The 21,123-nt window shown below is 40.3% G+C and overlaps 2 protein-coding genes and 1 long non-coding RNA gene across 5 annotated transcripts in view; 2 read left to right on the plus strand and 1 right to left on the minus strand.

Annotated features, from left to right (window-relative positions):
• On the plus strand, positions 1 to 6,974 carry PEX26 (peroxisomal biogenesis factor 26). Its single transcript, XM_062567594.1, has 5 exons — positions 1 to 197; positions 652 to 792; positions 1,302 to 1,615; positions 3,102 to 3,248; positions 4,039 to 6,974. The coding sequence occupies exons 1-5, from the start codon at positions 1 to 3 to the stop codon at positions 4,140 to 4,142; spliced, it is 903 nt and encodes a 300-aa protein (XP_062423578.1). The 3' UTR covers positions 4,143 to 6,974.
• LOC134148588 (tubulin alpha-4 chain-like) lies at positions 5,499 to 16,380 on the plus strand. The gene is made up of 6 exons (XM_062590889.1): positions 5,499 to 5,581; positions 7,838 to 7,973; positions 12,592 to 12,805; positions 13,597 to 13,745; positions 14,123 to 14,803; positions 15,542 to 16,380. Exons 2-6 carry the CDS (start codon positions 7,971 to 7,973, stop codon positions 15,833 to 15,835), a joined length of 1,341 nt encoding a protein of 446 aa, XP_062446873.1. The 5' UTR covers positions 5,499 to 5,581; positions 7,838 to 7,970; the 3' UTR covers positions 15,836 to 16,380.
• Positions 10,936 to 21,123, minus strand: part of LOC134148601 (uncharacterized) — a 23,583-nt gene continuing 13,395 nt past the window's right edge. For all 3 annotated transcript variants that reach the window (XR_009960242.1, XR_009960241.1, XR_009960240.1), the window contains exons 4-5: positions 12,568 to 12,796; positions 10,936 to 11,283 (exon numbers count right to left, since the gene is read on the minus strand). This is a non-coding gene — a long non-coding RNA (uncharacterized LOC134148601). The remainder of the gene's footprint in view (positions 11,284 to 12,567; positions 12,797 to 21,123) is intronic.

Here is a 21,123-nt window from a genome sequence, read left to right on the forward strand (position 1 = left end):
ATGAGGAGCGAGCCGGCGGCGGCGGCGCCGCTGCGCAGCAGCGAGCCCCTCGCCGGGCCGCCGGTGCCGGCCCGGGCGGCCTGGCTGCTGGAGGAGGCGACGGACCTGCTGGTGCTGCACCGCGACTTCGCCGCCGCCCTGGAGCGGTGCGAGGCCGGCTGCGACAGCCTGGGCCCCGCCGCGGCCGCCGCCGGGAGGTGGGGGCCGTCCGGCTCGCGTTGTTTTAGTTAGGGCTTCGGAGCGGGCGCAATAACCTGTTTCCTGGCGTGGCAGCCGGTCACCTGTACTAGCAGTAATGGTGGCGGCGGCCCGTGGTGTGCTTTTTAATAGCTAGATAATTAGCAGAAGGGGGAACTTGTCGTTAAAAAAAAATAGCGATCATTTAAAGCTTGGCTTGCTTTGGCTGCTGTTTGATAACAACCCATCTGCATTTACTTATTTCACTAGAAAGACTTCGTGCTTGCTTGAGGGGTGAGATGTGTGCCTGGAAACCTCACTTTCTTGGGCCTGGATGATTTAAGAGGGAGGACAAGGAAAGTGCTGTCAGAGACAAACAGGTCGCCTAGGCAAGGATGTAGCTCACTCAGGAAGGTGCAAGGGGAGACCTGGCTATGAGAAGCGCTCATTCAGGTGTCCGTCTCTCGTTTTCAGCTCTGCAGAAGTGAAATGCTCCCTCTGCGTTGTGGGGATTCAGGCCCTGGCGGAGATGAACCGGTGGCGGGAAGTGCTGTCTTGGGTACTGCAGTACTATCACGTCCCCGAGCATCTGCCTCCGAAAATTCTGGAGCTGTGGTGAGTTTCTCTCTGTGGCTGCCAGGTACACATTGCTTACAATAGTTAGGATTAGTAATAGGCCATCCTAGAATAGCGTATGATATTTTCACTTTGCACACTGTAGACGGGGATGAAAGTGGAACCTGGGACAAGCATGATGTTGAGAAGAAAAGCAAATTTAAAACAGTTGAATTAGTTTCTGTTGCAGACCCTTTTGTTCCCTGAGTGCTTACTCAGGTGCTAGCCACCCTGAGCCTGCTGAGATGCTGCCTTTGGAGCATCTGGACCTGTGTGTGCCTGAGCATGCCCACTGGCCAGCAGACTGCATTAGGGTGATAAGGAACAAAAAGGGTGACTCAGAGAGAGTAACATCCGTGGCTACTGCCCATCGGAAATCTGTCTTCCTTTGTCTAGAGTGTAGACCTTGACACCTGCCGTGATGATAGCTGCTTGTGAGTCATAACTGTCAGTCATCTCAAATATTACAAAATACTACATCTTTCTAAATTATCCTTCTTGTGTTCTAGTATCCTGTTATATAGCAGAGTGAGAGAGCCGCAGATCATGCTGGAGGTTGGCAGTAGCTGGCTGAGAGACATAACCAATAAGAGCCTTCCTGAGTATGGTTCATTGCTGGAGCTCTATCTGTTGCGTGTTTTGCTTCCCCTGGGCCAGTTTGAGGGGGCAGAAGAGCTTGTACGGGGCTGCGATGTTTTTGACAGTGCACAACAGCTAGCACTTCTCAAGACCATTTGTGAAAGCCAATGTCAGTGGACTCGACAGGAAGTGATGCACTCAACTGCTGAAGAGCAGCAGAACATCATAAGAGAGACAGTTCTGGGTAGGCTTTCCCTCATTGTTTGTGCTTTTCCTTTTTTTTTTTTAATTTTTATTTTTTCTCCTAAGTTTTACAAATCTAAGTATCGTTAAGTACTGTGAAAATTGAAAACAGAAACAGAACACAGTATACGATTTATGTTAGTTTAAATTGAACTATGGACTGTCTGTTGCCTTCCTTATAATCTGTGATAGTCCATCCCAGAACTCCAACATATGCCCTAGACCTATCAGTGAGACAGCTTCCCCAAGTACTTGGGACTTCGCAGTGTGTACAGACAGCAAACTGTCACTGTCATGCCAAGAAGGGAAAAAAGTTCTAAGAGTAAAAGCTGCTCACAGGCCATTTGTTTGTTGTAGCGCTCTCCTACTGTCCGAAGTAGAGGGGCTATAGTTTGATGCATCAAAGTTGTTGGGGTATTGTCTGTAAATCCTTAAAGAATTGTTCTGCACTCTGTGTGTGATTATACTTAGTTCTTAGCCTGGTTGTTGGTGGCTATTGCATTGGGGGTAGTCCATCCTATGTGGACACAGCGTGGAAACAGTTTTCACGTCTTGTTGCTGTACAACTTCAGATTCAGAACAGTGGCTTAGGGAGGAAATAGCGTATCCTGTTACCAACCGTGACACTTCTCTTCCTCCCCGCCCCCCACCCCCACCCCCAACTCTGGCTGTGTAGTGTAGAGTGGTGTTTCCTTTTACCAGTGAGATGACAATCTGATCACCTTGTGGAACACTTCCTTAAATGAGTTAGCAGCATTCATTCAAACAGCTGGGTGTTATAAAGCCCATGATATCTAGCTCTAACAGATCTATAGTACTAGCTAACCAGCATTGTTAGGTCCCTTACTAGCAAAGTGTAGCAAGTAGTAACTGTGTATTAATAATAATGTCAGGACATACTAGCTATGAGGTAGTCACAGAAGGATTGGAAAATAACACAGAAGGCAATGAAAGACTTGCTGATCCCTGTGCTGACAGTTACAGAGGGGATTTAGTCTCCACCAATGTCAGAAGATGAGAATTATTTTCAAACTTCTAAAACATTTATTTTGAAATGTATTAAAGTACAAACAGGTAACTAAAATTAACAAGTGCATCCTTTAGGGGTACGTGTTGTTGGATCTGTGTAGTTTTTGCTTCTTTTCCATTAATGGTTAAGCCCATGTAGAGCAAGTCATGCACGGCATTTAGACTACTACTTATCCTCGAGAACTGTAAATCATTTGAAGTTGTCCCATAGTAGAGGTGTTTGTACTGCTACGGTATAAGTTCGTATCATCTTAAACTAAATGCCCACAAAAGAGCTAATGAATTGTACCCTAAAATTGTATTGTTTCTCTTTGTTTCGTATAAAAGAGACTCATGCGATCAAACTAAGCTTGTCTGTCTATAGTTAGGTGAGATGGATGGCACCTCTACTGACTATTCTAAGTGATTTTTTTTTCATTCAGTTTTGCCTTAACAGCCTTTTTGTTCTTGTGTTCTAGGTGCTCTGTCCCAAAAGCTCTTGACCGTGTTGAGATTGTTCCGTAGAGCACTGAGGTCCATGTCAAGCCATTTCTATTTAATTCCTTACAAAAAGATGCTCTTGGCTGCTTTTATGCTATATCTGGTGGTTGTGAGATTAGACCCAGGTACAGGATTTAGATTTCTTATTTTTTTTCTAATCCATTATGGCTACAGAGAAGAAATTAATGATTGCTTTTGATAGATTTGGTCTTTGTAAATGTGTTGTCTTTGGGAGACACAAAAGAACTGGGTGTCTAGGAACTTATTTTTTAGGCTTATTTCTAATTTTTCCATCTGGAGTCTGTGTAAAAAGATGTAACTCACCAAAAGCAGTTGTCTGTAAACAGTTATCTCATTTTCAGCTTTTTCCAACAAAAAGGGTGCAGACTGTTAGAGCCTGGCTGAGCTGTCCTAGACCCAACCTCTGTCTCAGTCAGCTTCAGGTGTTACAAGGTGAATGCCTTCTGGAAGAGTGATCGCCTTCTGGGGCTGTCTTGTCAGGAAAGCAGAGAGTTGCCCAGGGTAGCAACATATTCATGAGTTTGTTCTGCTTGTGCTGGACTCTCACTAGTAATGCCTGTGCTGTCACTGAAGAGTGGGCTGGTCCCATGATGTGGGTGGCTCCTGGGGAGCAGAGGGGATGTGTGTCCCCCTTGTCTAAAGATACCCCTTTTACTGGGTGGTAGATGTTCTATTGCTGTTTCACAAATAATCCATTGGAAAATACTGAAGAAAGCTTGCTAGGAATGGGAGCAGTGGCTGAGATGAAGGCCCAAGTAGTGAACTGAACAGGAGGAAATAAACACCTAGCCTTTCATTAACGCTGGTTGGGATTAGTCCTTTTTTAATGTTTAGTGTATCTTAGCTTTCTGTCTTATAATGAAAAGCTCTTTTGCTTTTTGTTTTGTTCTGCAGCTTCTCCCACATCACTGCCGTTTCTTTACAGACTGGTCCACCTCTTCCGACAGGTTTGGGCAGCTGTATCTTCTCCAGTCCGCAGGCCTCTGGTTCAAGACTAAGTGGTTAACCTCACAGTACCTGGGGTTTTTTTTTATGCTGCTGCAGGAGTGTCAGCTTGTCTTGAGGACTTCATTGGGCTCTTCAAGGACTGTTGAGATCAGTGTCCCTGTTGAGATGGCCACTTGTGAACTCCTGTGTGATGACATCTTCCTTTCTTCAGACAGGGAACTGTTGTACGAATTCTGAAACCATGCCAAGTATTCCCCACCCACACATGCTTTGCTTGGCTCTGCAGTATCATATTATCAAATAGTTGGTTAAAACTACTCCCTTAACCTAGAACTGAATAAGAAGCCCTTTAAAATAGTTTGCTTTGGATATACCTCCTCAGTGAGAGTTGTGTAGCTAGCTGTGAGCTAGGCTCACTGACATGTTTTGGAAGAAGGCTCCATCCTTGCAAATGTCGGGCAGTTCTCTGAACAAGGGAAGTAGCATTCTTGGAGGCAGGACCATAAAAGATGATAAAGTACCAAGTAATTAGGGGAAAACACTGTTTTGTCAGAAAAGCCCAGTTCCTGCCACATGGGATTTGGGACATGCATGTGGAAATAGAAAATGGAACCTTGTTGCCTCTTGAAAGTTATAGTTTCTCTTGATTGATACCTCCTCATATAGGCATTCTTGATTTTAGTTGTATCTAAGCCAGAAAATGAAGGTAGTGGGACACCAAGACTTGTCCTGCACTTACTGTTCCAAAATGCATATTACAGCACTTTGTGCTTGCCTAATGCATAAAAATTTTTTAGGAGCATGTGGTGCTAAGGAAATAGATTCTATATATACATATATATATATATGTATATATATAAACTATATTCCATATTATTGTCTAGACTCTGCCTAAGTTCTAAAATATGACTTTAGTAAACAGTTGAAGTTGTTGCATTGTTTTACTCTAAGTGTTTCCCTATGTTTTGTTATGTTTATTTAGATGTCAGAAAGCCTCCATATGTCTAGAATACTGCCTGCACCATACCTAAAGTCTTGATTTAGATGAAAGCCATTTATCAACGCTACTGTCACTTAGAGGAAAAGTTTTGAATAGGTAGAAGGATATTTCCCAAACCTTCCCCAAAGCTGTGGCAAGAAAACTGTCTTTGCAGAATACTTTGATTTGTCACCAGATTGACCCCATTTCAGGCTACTGATTAGGATTCCTAGGGGCAAAGGCTGGAGGTTTAGACATTTCATTTCTCCTCAAACTATCCACCTATCATATCGGTACAAGGGAGAGAGCACTTCACTTACCTTTTTAAACACTGTTTCTACTGAAGCAAGTTGTATGTATAGTGGAGAAAACAAGTTGGCAGCAAGGAGCCTTTGTGGCAAATGTAGTCAGCTATCCCAGCAGCTGTGCCAAGAAGAGTCAGACTGGTAACAGCCAAAACTGCAAAATAAGCCCTTTTTGGTAGGCTCCATCCAACACACCAAACTTGTGGTAAGTAGCCAATATAGATCCCAGCACAGTTTCTTACAACAGTAGTCCTCTTCAGATTGTTCCCTTTTCTCTAGCAGTAATTCCCTAGCAAAAATTTTATATGGAGGTGGTGGTTACTTCTCTAAAAGGATAGCAGAGTTGATGTCTTCAAGCTGTGTGCTGTATTGCTTTGCTGTCTATCAGACCACTTTGAAAAGAGTCTGCATTTGCATTGCTAAAAATGAATCCATGTCTAGTTCTTCTTGAAGTATCCCAATAGAGAGAAATACTCCAGTAGTACTGTGAGATAAACTGGGGCAAGTCATTTATGAAAGTAGAATGCAGTAATGACCTTGCTTAGTTGTCTCATAATAAAAACTAAGACTTTACAGCAGGATAAATAGCACATAATGCTTCATCCTCATTATATTTAAAAAATTATTTCTTGTGTGCCCTGTGCATATAGGGAATATACTGATGTTGCTCTGTGAATTTTGTCACAGCTGTCAGTGTTCCAGCTTGTGTCCAACACTTGATGGAAAATGGATGGCATCAAACACATACGGGCTCTGTCCAGATTTGAGCTCTTCCAATAACAACTATGATGTATCTACTGGCCCCCTGTTTTACAGGACCTAACTCTAAATACTTTGTAAAGCAGTTAATGAAATATCAAAGTTCCCTGTAAAGGAAGGCCAAATCTTAACCAATACTTGACTGTTTGGGTAGCAACAACTTGTTTGCTCTAGTTTTCTATTCATGTTTTTAGTTAGCACAGTTGCATTTGTAGAGTTGGGACCAGTGGTATGTAGAGACCATATGTTAAGTTTAGAATCCTGTTAAATGTCGTAGGTGTTAATTTCCTGGGACATTGATTAAAATCAGATTGAATGTATGATTTGGCAACCTCCACTTTTTTTCACTACTACTGATTTTGCATTTGTGTTATATTTAATTCATCATGAAAGGGAAAGAAGGCAGAAACAAGATACCTCTTTTTCAATTAATACTAAAAATGCAATATTTATTTTTCACAATAAAAATGACTACTGATTTACCTCTTCATAGAGGTGCCTATTTGTGCTGTGATTAAGTATATTAAAATTCTCACATTTAATGTATTGATACTTCACAATTTTCAGATCACTTCTGGAAATGTCATTATCTGTCCTAATCATACAAACATACTTGAATTAAGTAGAGGAGTTATTCATTGTGAATAACTGCCTGACTAGATCTAATGAAGTGATCATGCTGGTATTTACATTTTAGACCTACATTAAGAAAATGCTTAATACTTTCCATGAAAGATGCAGGATTTTTTTTGTTTTTGTTTTTTTAATAATGTAAGTGCCTGGGTGTACTTTTGGATGGCCAAGATCAGTATTATCAAGAATAAAATATTTGTTATTTATTTCTAGTTGTATTTTTCTCTGAATTTTCACTTCATTGTGTGAAAAAGATGTAGTAGCCATATGTTGTTCTAAGGGAATCATACCATTTAATATTTGCCAGGGAGAGAGTGTGTGCATGTGCTATGTATATGTGAACTTTCTGCTAGGTATTTCCAGATATAAGAGCAAATGATGGTTCTGTTTTTTGCTTTGCCACCTTCTTACTGGATGCAAAAAACTTATATTGCCCCATACTCTATGCAGGTGAAGAGTTGAAGAATAGTCATCTATAATTGGCAGAACAGACCTGACAAAGATAAGGCCTGACTGACAGAAAGATGAGGTTTATTGCCTTAGCATTAGGAGGCAAGAAGCTAATTAGTGTACTTTGTTCACAGTTGAAGTAGTCAGCCAAGCGGAATTCCTTGTCATCCAACCTGACTCATTTCAGTAGGTGAAACTTGCCCAAGTTAAACAACTCTGTTCACTGTCACTGTTAAAATTTGACCATCAACACTGTTTCAGAAGGTGACATCATTTTAAAATTGTGTCTTTGTGACAAGGATAACCAAGGATAAACAATCTTCTACACTTAAATGAACTATCAGTAGCATATTCATCAGTTAGAGAGTTGTAGAAAACCAGTTGTTATTTGTCAAGGCACTCCATATGTTAAAAGTTCTAGTTACAAATAATAGTTGCAAGTTGTTTATAACCAGGTTTAGTATGATGAATTAACTGGGAAGACTTGCTTAAGAACAAACTTGGGGCAGGGGCTTGTGTTTGTTTGAAGGCAGCCTGATGATGTAATGGGTGAGTAGTGAGATGGGAAGGTTGCCTGGGGGAGATTGTGACCTCCCCTGCCTGCTCTGTGATGCTGCAGGGCCCTGGCCAGCAAGGGATGAATGCCCTGCCTCCTTCCACCAGGCTGCTTAGAGCAAAACAGCAGAAGAAACATCAGTAACTAAAGCTGCTGCTTCAAATCAAGACGGGAAGTGAGCACCACAGGAGACACCATGGTAAGAAAACGCATCAGTATTTCATGAAATGATGAGCAATGTGTTTAGCCTTTTGTTTCCACCCACTCTGGTCAGCATCTGAGTGAAGGTGGGAAAGTTGAAGTGACTTTTTTGCTTCAGTGTTAGGACTATTACTAGGTGAATGGGACTACAGATGAATGTTAATGATCTGTGGTCTTCCTAGGCCATTGCAGTTCTCTAAATTCATGTCTTGGATAACATAAACTGGGGAACTTTATTCTGTGATTCCTACTATGTTCCAAGATTTTGTAGTTGACTGGCTGGTGAATCTTACCAAAAGCCTTTCAAGTGTAATAAAAAAAAAAAAAAAAAATCTCTTCTCATGAGGTTAGTAAATACTGAGAACAAAAGTCAGTGCTGTTTCCCATCCAATCTCCCCTCACATACACAGATGCAAGCAGTTCTAGGACTTTGCTTGTATTTATGTCAATACTCTTTGGTGTAGATAGACAAGTTGGCCCATACCAATTTCATTAATAAACAGTAGTGCTTTAGCTTATTACATTTCCTAGAGTCTTTAAATGGCTTCCAGATTTTTGCAGATCTGCAGCTGTTGAAAGGAAGAGATTTTTTTTTTTTTTGTTCTGTTCTTGTTTAACTTTATGAAGAATATAAACAACCCAAAGTTGAAAGTGTAGCTCTGCTACACTGTGTTCCATCCCTGCAGAGGAGAGGAAGATGATATCAGCTGGAGGGACTGATCCTTCTCACTCAAAAGTTTATATTAAAAAGAATAATGGGCTGTACAGTCACATTTTTCAACTGATATTCAAACTTCATATTTATTTTTGTTGTTATTTTTAAGGAACAATACTTCCAGTAAATGCAGATTTATAAAATGGCACTATAATGAAATAATTGCATGTTGTAAAGTGACTATGATAAAGTGTATTTGTGTTCACATAAATTTTTGTTTCCTTATCACTTCTTGCAGAGTCCTAATGTCAAATTAATATTTGGATAGTGCTCCCAGTTTGAAAACTGACTGCCTTCCATCTGACGATGAAAAGGCTGTTTTCCCAAATTGTGCAGTCACTTTTAAGAACCTTTTAAGTAGAAAGTCATCACTTTAAAATTAACTAGTTTTTTTTCTAAGTAAAAGATGTGGAATATTGGTAGAGAAGTTGCATGTGTGATTAATTTTTCAGAAGTGGTTAGTGACTGCTGAGATTAAGTACCTAAGAAGCCTGCCTCTCTTTCTTTTTAAGAAAGGGCTGAATGCCTAGTTTTGGAACACTGAGCTCTGTAAGGTGTCCTAAATTAGAGACTCAAAACACAGAGACAACTAAATGATCAATTCCTTAGTCTAAGAAGATATGAATACCGTCTCCCCCTTTAAGGCTGCTTCGAAGGGGTCTGCAGTGTGAGTTCTCGTGACCATCAGTGTTTGTGTCAGAAGCCCATGACCTCACTGCTAGGTCATGAAATGGGAAGAAAGGATCACAAAGAGCAAGTGAGTTCAGAGCACACACAGGGTGGCTGTATGAAACAGCGATATAGAGGCATCCTCAGGGGAGTGCCAAGTGAAGCAGAGGAATTGAAGATGAATTTTGTGCTTTTTTTTTTTTTCTTCTCCTACTTGGCATCTGCTACTCCTGTCTCTTTATTTCTGTAGCACAGAATCAGCAAATGTAATGCAATTATGTGAAACTCCTGGTGGCTGCCGTTTCAAAAAATAATCCAAAGTTTATTTTTCTTGATTGACTTTAAGGGGGTCACTATCTCTTCATATTTTTTTAGTCCTGTGTTCAAGTCTCACTGTACAACTCTACTTTGCACAGTACTGCCAAATGTAATGGAAACATGAAACAGGTGTTTAGGTAGCTTAGGTACTCTGCAAAGGTCATTTTACACAGTATAAAGTCTCCACTCAAAAATTAAAATTGGATGCCTGTACAGATGGAGCAACCCCTTTCTCGACTACAGACTGAAAAGCAAATCTCAAATCCTCTGATTCAAAATCTGCTAAAACAAAACAGAAATCCGTCTCTTCAGTAATTATAGCAGCATAGCTCCTTCTCTATGGAATTGTATCTGCTTACAGTTCACATTGGCGTATGAAGTTACCTTCTAAAATCAAGATAGAAAAAAAGAATCCTTACCAATCAATTTCCTGCCATTTATTTCCTCTCCACTCCCTTCTACTCTGAGCAATTTTATTTTTAATGTCCACTAATACAACTCTGCTCTTGAGATCACTTTCTATCACATGCACATTTTTCAACATTTACCGGGGTAAGGGTAGTACCCATGTGGACTAATGAACCATATATTTCAAATAACATAGACATTTAAAGCTTCAGTGTGGCTGAAGCTTAAAGTAAGTTGTAATTAATGTCCCTTCTAACTCTAACATCAGGTTTTGTATCACCCCAACCTCAATACAGGTGGTAGGCTACCTGTGATCCAGACTTATTAAAGACAGTGAGACAAGAATTTAAAGTGGAATTGAGATTTAAATATTCTCTGGGATTCTACTGATATTTCTTCTGTCAGATTTTGTCATGCTGTACCTGGCTAGGGGGCTGGGCGGGGAAGAATGGCTATCAATGCTGGGCAGCTTCATATCAGGGGAGATTACCAGAGAGAGCTGGACCAACTAGTAGAATTTGAATATTCAGGAGAAAGGAAGCTGACTAGGGAGAGACAAGTTGAGCTGCTATTTTTATGGGACAGATAGTATAATGGAAAAAAAAAAAAAAAAAAAAAAAAGCTTCCATTCAGAAAACAGCTTCTGCCTTCACCTAACTAGGTAAGGTTTTCTTCTTGATGAATGAAGAAGAATATTCAAACTTTGGCAAGCTACAAAAAAAAAAAAATCCTTAATCTTCTTTGAGTTTTACTACATCCCTTCCCCCCTCCCCCCCCCCCCCAAAAAACCAAACCCCAGAAAATCCACATACAGTATCATTTTAATATAAATGAAATGGGCTGTATTGCTTCCACTTACCCATGTAGTTTTGGAAAACTCAGGGCGTGATTAAGAGGATTTATGAAATCCAGTCCATCTTTTGTTTCACTGTCTTCAGGTATCAGGTAGAATCCAATTTTGATGGAACACTGAGACATTCAGTTTGGCTTGGAATTAGGGAATGGGCACCCAAGTACTATATTCAGGCACTCTGTACTGTGGAGGGGATGAGGGATTAAGAATCCTCTTTGACTGTTCAGCAAGTTCATAAACTGGAATCCTTAGGATTGTATGGTGTGCAGATCTGAGCATTTCCATATCTTCCTGGTCTGGTAGGCTACAGTGGATTTATCGAGATTATATCTAGATAGGAAATTTCTAAAGGAAAAGAATTGGGGAGTATGTGTTCATTTTTGAGGCAACAAATGTTGCTTGCAGGCTACAGTAGACTATTGTATTAGCCTCCTGATAAATAAATCAAGTCTAATATGTGCAGCTACATTTGTGTTAATAAATTCATTTTAAGGAAAGGATGATCTATATCATATGCAGAAAAAGAAAGATGAGGTTGGAGCTTATTTCTTCTTTTTGAATCGAAGCTACATTTTATATACTTTAAATACAGTATGCATTTAAACACTGTATTAATGGCTTTTTCATACTAGCTTATGAGCATTAAGGTTAAGAGCAAAGAAATGTGGATGTTTTCATGGATATTCTCCAAGACTGGATAGGAATCACCTGCCAAAAATGCCATATTCAAAAATACTGTGTCTAGCAATGGTGTTTTTGAGAGAACCCTTTACATTCACAGTACCTGAGAGCCTGCATAACAACTTAGAGAAGGAGAAACATTTATTTTTCTTTTAGAATGTGATATTTTATTTTGTATTTCAGATTTCTCGCAATAGCCTATGTGTATGACATAGTAATATACATTTTAGAAGCTGGTTATTGACTGAACAGTAATGGCTACAAAAGTGTATGTATGAGAATGATTTCTCAGGATATTAATTTAATTTAACATATGAAGAGTATTGACTTCTCTTGAGTATCAAGTTAACTCTTCACATGTTTAAATTGAATTAAAATGCCTGGAGAATGGACTGAAGCAATCAATGGTTGATATTAAATTAGGTACTAGGTACTTTAATTCTAGTTACTTTACCTTAATTTGTACAAACCTGTTTTCCACCTTTCCAGCTCACATCTTCAAAAGAAGATTAAGAGATCAGAAGATAATTAATTCCTTCTGTTTTATCTATAGATCAGTAAGACAGCATAGTTGTATTTTGTCCCAAGTAAATGGACTTAGCTCATAGTCCTTAGCTGGGATCTCTTGTAGTTCATTTTGTGTATCTATGCACAGTTTTTCTGTCCATATGAGTTTACATGCGCTACAGAACATGTACTTGCCGTACATATGTGTAGGTATGGCTGCAAATTTCTAATTGTTATGATTATTATTTCTTGCTACACAAAGCAAAACACATTCATGTTCCTATTCGTAAATAAGTATAGAATATTTTCTGTTAATCTAGTCATGAAAAATTGTGTACATTTTTTGTCTTGTATTCAGATAAAAAAGAAAAAAACCCAGTGGCTGATTTGGGTTTTCAGATGAGATCAGCTTATAGACTCAAGATATTCACTGGTTCTTACCTTTTTCCCCATCTCCCCCTTTAGCGTGAGTGCATCTCTGTTCATGTTGGTCAAGCTGGAGTTCAAATTGGCAACGCATGTTGGGAACTCTTCTGTCTGGAACATGGCATTCAGCCAGACGGCACCTTCAGGGACCAGCCCAGCGACGACGACTCTTTTGCCACATTTTTCAGAGAGACAAGCACTAGAAAATACGTGCCACGGGCTATTATGGTGGACCTGGAACAAACTGTAGTAGGTTAGTATAGAACTACTCTTGGAAGATGCAAATGAATTAACTCTTCTAGGTGCCAGTATTCAGATCACTGAGCAGGTCATCACTTTAAGGATGATTCCAATGTCCAAGTAAAACTTGAATATTTGAAGTTTGTAGTATCAGGTATTACTAAAAGCTCTATTATTATCCATGAGAAGATGAAAACTGATTACACTGTGTCATTGGGGCTATATCTAACAATGAATAAAATCAGAGGTTTACCATTCTTAAGCCCCCTCCCCTCACTGGTTATGAGTACAATTTACCTTTCTCCATGAGAATTATTACCTTCTGATATTTTTCTGTTGATAACTGATGGAAAATGCTTTCCTTTCAGATCTGATACAGGAGCATGAAGAATCAGATAACAAGAGTGTTCGTAGAGATTTTTTGGGGGGAAACCACCATTTTACTCTTGCAAATCTCTTCCAGTCATTCTCCTGAAGGTTCTGATGGATTTCATCTGATCAATATAAAGAGGTGTTTTCTCACAGCATGGCATAACCCTCATTTGAAAAATGAACTAACCTGTATAACAGAGCAACTTAAGAGAAGCATCTTGGAGCAGCAGCTGCTTTTTTTTTTTTTTTTTTTTTTTTTTTTTTTTCTCAGAACTGGAAACATCTCAGATATCCCTTAGCTTTGTACTCAGCTTCTCAACACTTGGATCTTCCATGCTATTTCTGCCAACACAGAATGCTGTGCTTTAGCAATTGGATTTGTTAACACTATCAGCCATGTGAAATATCTTATGCTTCTTTTCTTTTGTTCAGATGAAGTACGGACTGGCACCTACCGGCAGCTTTTCCATCCAGAACAGCTGATCACTGGAAAGGAAGATGCAGCAAATAACTATGCCCGTGGCCACTACTCCATTGGAAAAGACAAAATTGACATGGCATTAGATCGTATACGCAAACTGGTATGTACTACTACTTTGGAAGCAAGACTTTAGATGAGTGGTAGGGGAAATAAAACACCACATATGTGTTTTGGTAGCGACTCGTTTTGCTTTTACTATTGTTATTGGCTCAGAACAGGGAAACACAGATCCTGAGTGTCTTAAGACTGTAAGACTTAAATGAAAACTTCAAATATTGCTGTGGCATTATTATTTAAAGAGAAATCTAGTATCACTCTAAAGAATAACCTGAGATTTATAGGGAAAAGAGAGTCAGTGAGAATGTTCTGGGAAAACTGCTGATGCAGTATGTACCCTGTGTGAGTGTTGCTGTTTCTATCTCAAGGTGGAATTCAAAGATATATTCACTTATTCTTTCATTCTTGTTGTTTTTTCAGGCCGATGCCTGCTCAGGGCTACAGGGATTTCTGATTTTCCACAGCTTTGGTGGGGGGACTGGTTCTGGCTTTACCTCCTTACTGATGGAACGCCTCTCCCTGGACTATGGAAAGAAGTCCAAATTAGAGTTTGCCATCTACCCCGCTCCCCAGGTCTCCACTGCTGTCGTGGAGCCCTACAATTCCATCCTGACCACGCACACCACCCTGGAGCACTCGGACTGTGCCTTCATGGTCGATAATGAAGCAATCTATGACATTTGCCGCCAAAACTTGGACATTGAGCGCCCAACTTACACTAACCTCAATCGCCTCATCAGCCAGATTGTCTCCTCCATCACCGCCTCACTGCGCTTTGACGGTGCCCTCAACGTGGACCTGACTGAGTTCCAGACAAACCTGGTGCCCTACCCACGCATCCACTTCCCCTTAGTGACCTACGCCCCCATCATCTCATCTGAGAGAGCGTATCACGAGCAGCTCTCGGTGGCAGAAATCACCAGCTCCTGCTTCGAGCCCAACAACCAGATGGTGAAGTGTGACCCACGACATGGCAAGTACATGGCTTGCTGCATGCTGTATCGTGGTGACGTAGTCCCCAAAGACGTCAACGTAGCAATTGCTGCCATCAAGACCAAGAGAACGATCCAGTTTGTGGACTGGTGTCCAACAGGCTTCAAGGTGAATATGCTTCTCTGTACTGTTTGAAGGGCAAGTTCAGTCTAGCTGAAAACAGGCATTTAAAGTTTTAGGTCTTGCATGCTTTCCACTTGTGAGAAAAATTAACGTTAGTAATGCATATGCATATAAAATGTATCCTTGGACATCCTGTTGACACAGACTCCTAAACAGTTAAATAAATAGGTGTGTATAAATAATGATATATATCATATAAAAGTACTGTACTACATGTACTGTATATTTAGTAAATGGAAAACGTAAACTTGCTAATAATTTAAAGAATTTACATCCTAGAGGAAAGGTCATTGTAAGGCTTATATTCTAAAGACACTGTTGAGACTGGCCTTCATCAGATTAAAAAAAAAAAAGAGCAATAATACATTGTTGGCAAGTAGGCAGGTGAATCATTACTACGTCTCTGTGAAGACTATTTTCTTCGCTGTACCCAACTTTGCCAAGTGTACTACTGCATTTTTTTTAAGCTTTCCTTCATTTAGAGTCCAGTTCCAGCTGCAGGCTCTTCTCCCCTCCCCGCCCCCCCCCCAGTAAAGCACAGGAATTGACTTCTACCCAAAAGGACAGCTTGATTGTCATTAGCCTTAAGAGGGATTTTGCTTATGTGATGTCAGTTTTTCCCAACACCAATGGTTTTACAGTTTTTCTTACTCTTTATTGTGACTTTTAATCCTTTTTCTCGTAACTCTTTTTATTCCACCACCCTTCTATTGTTATTTGCAGGTTGGGATTAACTACCAGCCTCCCACAATTACCCCAGGAGGAGATTTGGCCCAGGTTCAGCGAGCAGTCTGCATGCTGAGCAACACCACAGCCATTGCAGAGGCCTGGGCAAGGCTCGACCACAAGTTTGACCTGATGTATGCCAAGAGAGCCTTTGTGCACTGGTATGTGGGGGAAGGCATGGAGGAAGGAGAATTTGCAGAGGCCCGGGAAGACTTATCTGCCCTGGAGAAGGACTATGAGGAAGTGGGAACTGACTCATTTGAAGATGAAATTGATGGGGGGGAATCTTAAAATTCTCTTTGCCCTCTTCTGTGCATAAGATTGCCTCTACGTCTCTTTATTTCATGTGGCTGAATTTTTGCTTGTTTCACACATATATAGAGTATGTTAGTAGAGTGCAACCATTACGAGTTTCAAAAATACAGTCTCCACTATGAGATCACAAGATCTTATAGTGATCATGATCATATATCAGCACGGGATATATGAGCAGCTAATCACTGGCCACTGTTTCTCAGAGGGCAACAGGCTTCATTTCTTTGCAAATGTATCCTGTGAACAAGCTACTGAGCTAAGGGTCCACCTGTCTTATATACTGTCACTTATTCAATACAAAGATACAGTCATATAGCTACAATCTCATGATTTGAGAAAAACTCTATTGCTTCAAGATGTCGGACACAATTATTACAAACACTAAATGAAGAGACATTGCATGCAGTGCCCAGTCTTTATTTCACACTAATTCAGAACATGTTAGTAAAGCTTTAAGATTCAGTAAGAACTCTCAGCTTTAAGCATATCTGCTCCTTAAACATTTCTGGAAGACACCCTATTGAAGCTTTCTTAAGAAAATTTTATTCCTTTGATTCTTTCAATTTGCTCATATACTTGTCTCATTCCATTTCGCTTGATCTTACCAAATTTATCTCTTTCCATGTTTTTCCATGTGTCTTGCCATTTCTTATATTCTCCCCCACCTCCAATCATTATTCCTTTTCCCCCTCACTTGCTCAGAAATCTGCCTGTCTAATCTCTACATTGAAACCCTTTCTCTTTTTTGGATCTTCACTTCTCTGAAATATGGTGTGGTAGGTAACAAGCTGTAGTCTGAAGACATGAGAGCAGTGACCTCTATCAGGACGGTATGAATGCCAAGGAAACATGTAGCCTGCAGTTGCACCTGGAAAAAAATGTAAGGAAGCCCTAAGCTTTCATTTCCCTTTTAACTGAGCCTTGGACAAAGGAGAAAAAGTTCTTGGCACTGTTAGAACCAAGAACTTGCAGCTAGTCTTGGAACCATTGCTTTTACAGAATCTGCCGTGTGGGGTGGTTAGAAGGGGTGATTTATCAGATGCTATGAGCAGGGGTACAATTCTGGTACTCTTAATTCAGGGAGAGTTTAGAATGTGCTATGCTTGAGCAGCAATTGTGTCAATCAAAACAGGACTGGTCTGGAAATGCAAGTGTGTCAGCAGCCCTGTTGTCACTGCTAATTGGATAAGTTCTTTGACAGAACTAAAGGCCTTAAAATGACCAGCTTGTGGAATGCAGCACAAGCATTACAAGTTCTATCAAACTTTCTGAAACCACAGTAGATCAGAGCCATGACAAAGAATGTGTGCCACAGTTACAGGTGGGATGTCTAAAAACACCAGCTATGACTTCACAACTAAGTCTTCATGATATTTTTGCATAGTCCCATTGTTTCATGATTTTAGAATTGTGTATTAAGGTATGCATGCAGATGGCTAGCCCTGGCCTGAGGTGAAACTGATGGGATAACATGAGAAACTGCTGCATGTTGCAGATAATGGAAGGGGCAGAGCAGCTGGTCAGCTCTAGGCTGGGTCTAATCTAGTAAGATAACGGCAGGAGAAACTACTAGACATAGCATATAGTGAAAGGAGAGTTTGGGGGACTCCCCTTGGGTGGAAGATGTCAACAGAAAGTGAAGAGGGTGTGGCTTACTGGAGTCACTAACTAAGCTGAAATTACCAAATAAGACTGTTAAATCAGAAAACTGAAGCCAGTAGGGAAAAAAGAGGGGTGTGTGTTTATTTGGAGATGGGGGCATGAAAATAGTAATAGAAGGCAAAGCAAATCATGCAATAGGGTCTGTTTGCAGGTACCTGTCAAGCAGCCCTAATGCCTGAACAACACCTGGAGCAAGACATTAAACCTATTGTTCTGACCTTACTAAACTTGTCTGACTTGTTGATGTGATCAGGGTTATCTGGAAAGTTTCCTTTAACATAGATGAAATACATCCTGGAGGGAGCAGAGGGTCGACCAAACCCCCTTAACATACAGCTCTATAGTTTTTTAACGCTGGATATACTATTGATCTTTCATAAGTAAATTTCTTTAAGAAGAACAATGTTTTCACTGAAACACATACTAATCAAATACAAATTCCAGTAGTGCTACAGCAATACCCTATTTTTTTTCCTTAATTGTTAGGAGCTGTTGCCAGTAGCTCAGTTTGTATTAGGTTTGCTAAAAGGTAATAAAAAAGCAGGCACATCTGGAAACTTCACTGATAGATGCAAGACGTAGTTTGCCCTACTTTTTATCTACAAAATGAATAGCTGGTCTTTGTATTATAAACTGTAGTTCTAAACATGCTATATTAGGGTAGGTAATTCTGCAAGTTCAGACCTACTTCTACAAATTTTTACATATACATACACATTTTGTGCATGGAAATTCTAACAAAAAAGGGAAGAAACACTTCTGAAATTGTATACCAAGATGTACTACATTTTTCTTTATTGAAATGTTATTTAAAAGGAAACAGCAGCACAGTTCTCTGTTTCAGGTATAATGTTTGAAAACCAGTCTTTTATTAATATAGCAGAGTTCTGTGTGGATACTAAAATACTATAATTTGGAATTTTAGAAATACTTGAAATAAGATATTCTCAAAGTCTCTCAGTAGGTGGCAGCAGAACGACAGAATGGAGTTTTGTAGTGGACACACTGAAGCATTTACATCATTCACCTAATTTAAGAAGGTATCACATGCAATATGTGGAAAATGCAAAGACTTAATCAAAAGTTAAAGGGATTTGTATAATCACCAAAGAACCTCCTAGAAATACACTGTTTTCTAAGATCTGCACAATACTGTTCTAAGCAAATCTAAGGTTTTGCCACTTTTGTTATGTCACTTGGATAGCTAATCTGGAGGTAAATTTTATTTTTTATATTGCTATTTTCAAAATTCAAGTAGTAAAAGCAGATTCTTCATGAGGTGTTAGCATTTCTCTATGCTATTAATAATAAAAATTGGTGGAGTGCACACACACACATGCATACATATTTATATACCTATATATCTATATATATTATTCCTTTATAAAAGAGAGGAATGTGGTAGAGAAATTATACCGAGGAGAAGTATGCAGGGTAACCAATGCTTTTGCCAAAAGGCATTAAAAAGTTAAGAGCAACATCAACATGTTATATGGATGGAATACAAATAAAAACTACTGATGGCTAAATGAACCATCCCAGAACCACAGGAGGCTGGAAGGGAGTTCAGTAGTTCACCTAGCATAATCTCCTGCTCAAAGCAGGCTCAGTAAGATCAAGTTGTTCAGGGCCATGTCCAGTCAAGATCTGAGCATCTCCAAGAACGGAAATTTCACAGCCTTTCTAGACACTTGTTCCAGTGTTCTGGCACCTTCATGGTGAATCTTTCTCCTGTTTCTAACTGGGATTTCCTATGTTCCGACTTGTGTCCATTGCCTCTTCATCCTATCCTTCTAGAACAATCTGTGTTCTCTGTATCTTCCCATTAGGCAGCTGCAGCAGACAGCAATAAGAACTTCTCTGAGCCTTTTCTTCTCCAAACTGACCAAACCCAATTCGGTCCATCCACTCCTCTTCCTATCTTTCCCCTTCACTAGCAGGCTTGAGGAGAAAATGACCTGGGCTCCCAGACCCTTGACCACCATCCTCAGAGCTCTGCAATCCTGTTTGATGGTTTCCAATTTGCCCATGGTATCACCAGTGCCCACGTGGAAGAGCAGTACAGGCTAATAGTCCAATGGGTGGACAAGCCTTGGCAGTCTTTCCATGACACCTCATATTTGAGCCTCTGGCAGGCAACAAACCTCTCTAGAAAAGAGGTCAGGCTGGTAGATAGGTGCCTCTGCCTCCTGCAGAAGGGAATCACCCTCAACAATCACTCACTGCTGCTTCTGGATGTTCCCGCAAGGTCTATCAGCTCAGTTGCTCCCCTTGAAGCCATGCCCAGCTCCTCCTCAGCCTAGAGGGTACTGAACTTGTTCCTCAATTACAAGTCTTCAGGAGGAGTAACAGCCCTTCTCCCTGTATGAGAAGTGACCAGTTTCCAGCCTTCTTCTACAGTGTTATGATGTACCGTTTCATATGCCACAGAGCCCTCCAGGAACTCCACTGCTCTGGGGTGTTGGGACTCCTAGAGCTCCTGTCTATCTCTTGCTCATCTTCATGCATGCTACGCAGCCTATTGATTTCCTCCCATAACTCCTTTACTTGACAACATCACTTGCCAACAACAGCACTCTTACCGCAGGAGAGCCAACTGTCATCTCAGGCCTCACAGAGAGGCTCAAGAATTCCCTGCAGCCTGAGATCTGTTCACTTGCATCTGCGGTCAGAGGGTCTGTCTGGGTTGAAGTCTCTGACATGGCTGATGCAGCAACTCTAAAAGCTACTGGGGAATGTGCTCTGCAGCATGTCATGACCATATCTGAGGAAGCGTACACTACCAGGACGGTAAACGAAGGTGCCTTCTTGTGCCTTCCTGCACCAACTGCTGTACACTCTGATGTATTGAATAAGAAAGCTTTTATCCTCCAAAAGAAACCCTCACAGACAATGATATAAAGGTAAAGATCAGGTTTGTTGAGACTAGTTCCATTGTAAGAATAACACTGTAACAACCTTTTCCTCAGCTTTAAAACTATGATGTTATTCTGGAGAGGTTTGGGAGTCAAATAGCTTAAACAATGAGGCAGACAGAAAGGATGATGCAAATTCTTCCCCTGTAAAAAAATGTGTGTGGCTCCAGAAATATTTGTGACTTTTCTTAACCAAAATCAGAGAAGAGAGATTTACAGGTTTATGCAAAGATCACCAAAACAAAGAACATAGATACCAAAGTAAATGGGAGCCGTTAAAAGCGAATACAAACTATTTCACACTGTTAAAATTTAGATGTTAAAGGAGGGGACGCCTACATGCTGGTTGCCAACAGAGGCAGAACAATTTGTTAATTTTATCCTCTCAAAATAAATTAACTAACCAGAAGTTTAGGAACTATTTATTTACATTTCTGCATCTATTTCCATTTCAACATCATAAACAGTGTGCTCCTATTCTTTGTAACCTAAAAGCTGCAATCACAAGGATTTCCACATTGAGAGAAGCTTCTTTTTTCCAATGCTAAATTAGTACCGAAGGAGCAAACAACAAAATGGTAGAGACAATTGCCCTATTTTGGTGTAAAAAAGTATGTGGGGTGCCTCCAGCTATTTCTTGAATCAAGTATTGCAATGGGAAGCAAATTGCTTTCTGTGTTTGGACAG

This window comes from Rhea pennata, chromosome 1 (genome assembly GCF_028389875.1).
Source record: "Rhea pennata isolate bPtePen1 chromosome 1, bPtePen1.pri, whole genome shotgun sequence".
Taxonomy (NCBI): domain Eukaryota; kingdom Metazoa; phylum Chordata; class Aves; order Rheiformes; family Rheidae; genus Rhea; species Rhea pennata.

Coding starts and splice junctions, on each gene's coding strand:
- PEX26 (XM_062567594.1), top strand. CDS start 1: ATGAGGAGCGAGCCGGCGGCGGCGGCGCCGCTGCGCAGCAGCGAGCCC. Junction 793..1,301: donor CCGAAAATTCTGGAGCTGTG/GTGAGTTTCTCT, acceptor CTTGTGTTCTAG/TATCCTGTTATATAGCAGAG. Junction 1,616..3,101: donor CATAAGAGAGACAGTTCTGG/GTAGGCTTTCCC, acceptor CTTGTGTTCTAG/GTGCTCTGTCCCAAAAGCTC.
- LOC134148588 (XM_062590889.1), top strand. Junction 12,806..13,596: donor CCTGGAACAAACTGTAGTAG/GTTAGTATAGAA, acceptor TCTTTTGTTCAG/ATGAAGTACGGACTGGCACC. Junction 13,746..14,122: donor TAGATCGTATACGCAAACTG/GTATGTACTACT, acceptor TTGTTTTTTCAG/GCCGATGCCTGCTCAGGGCT.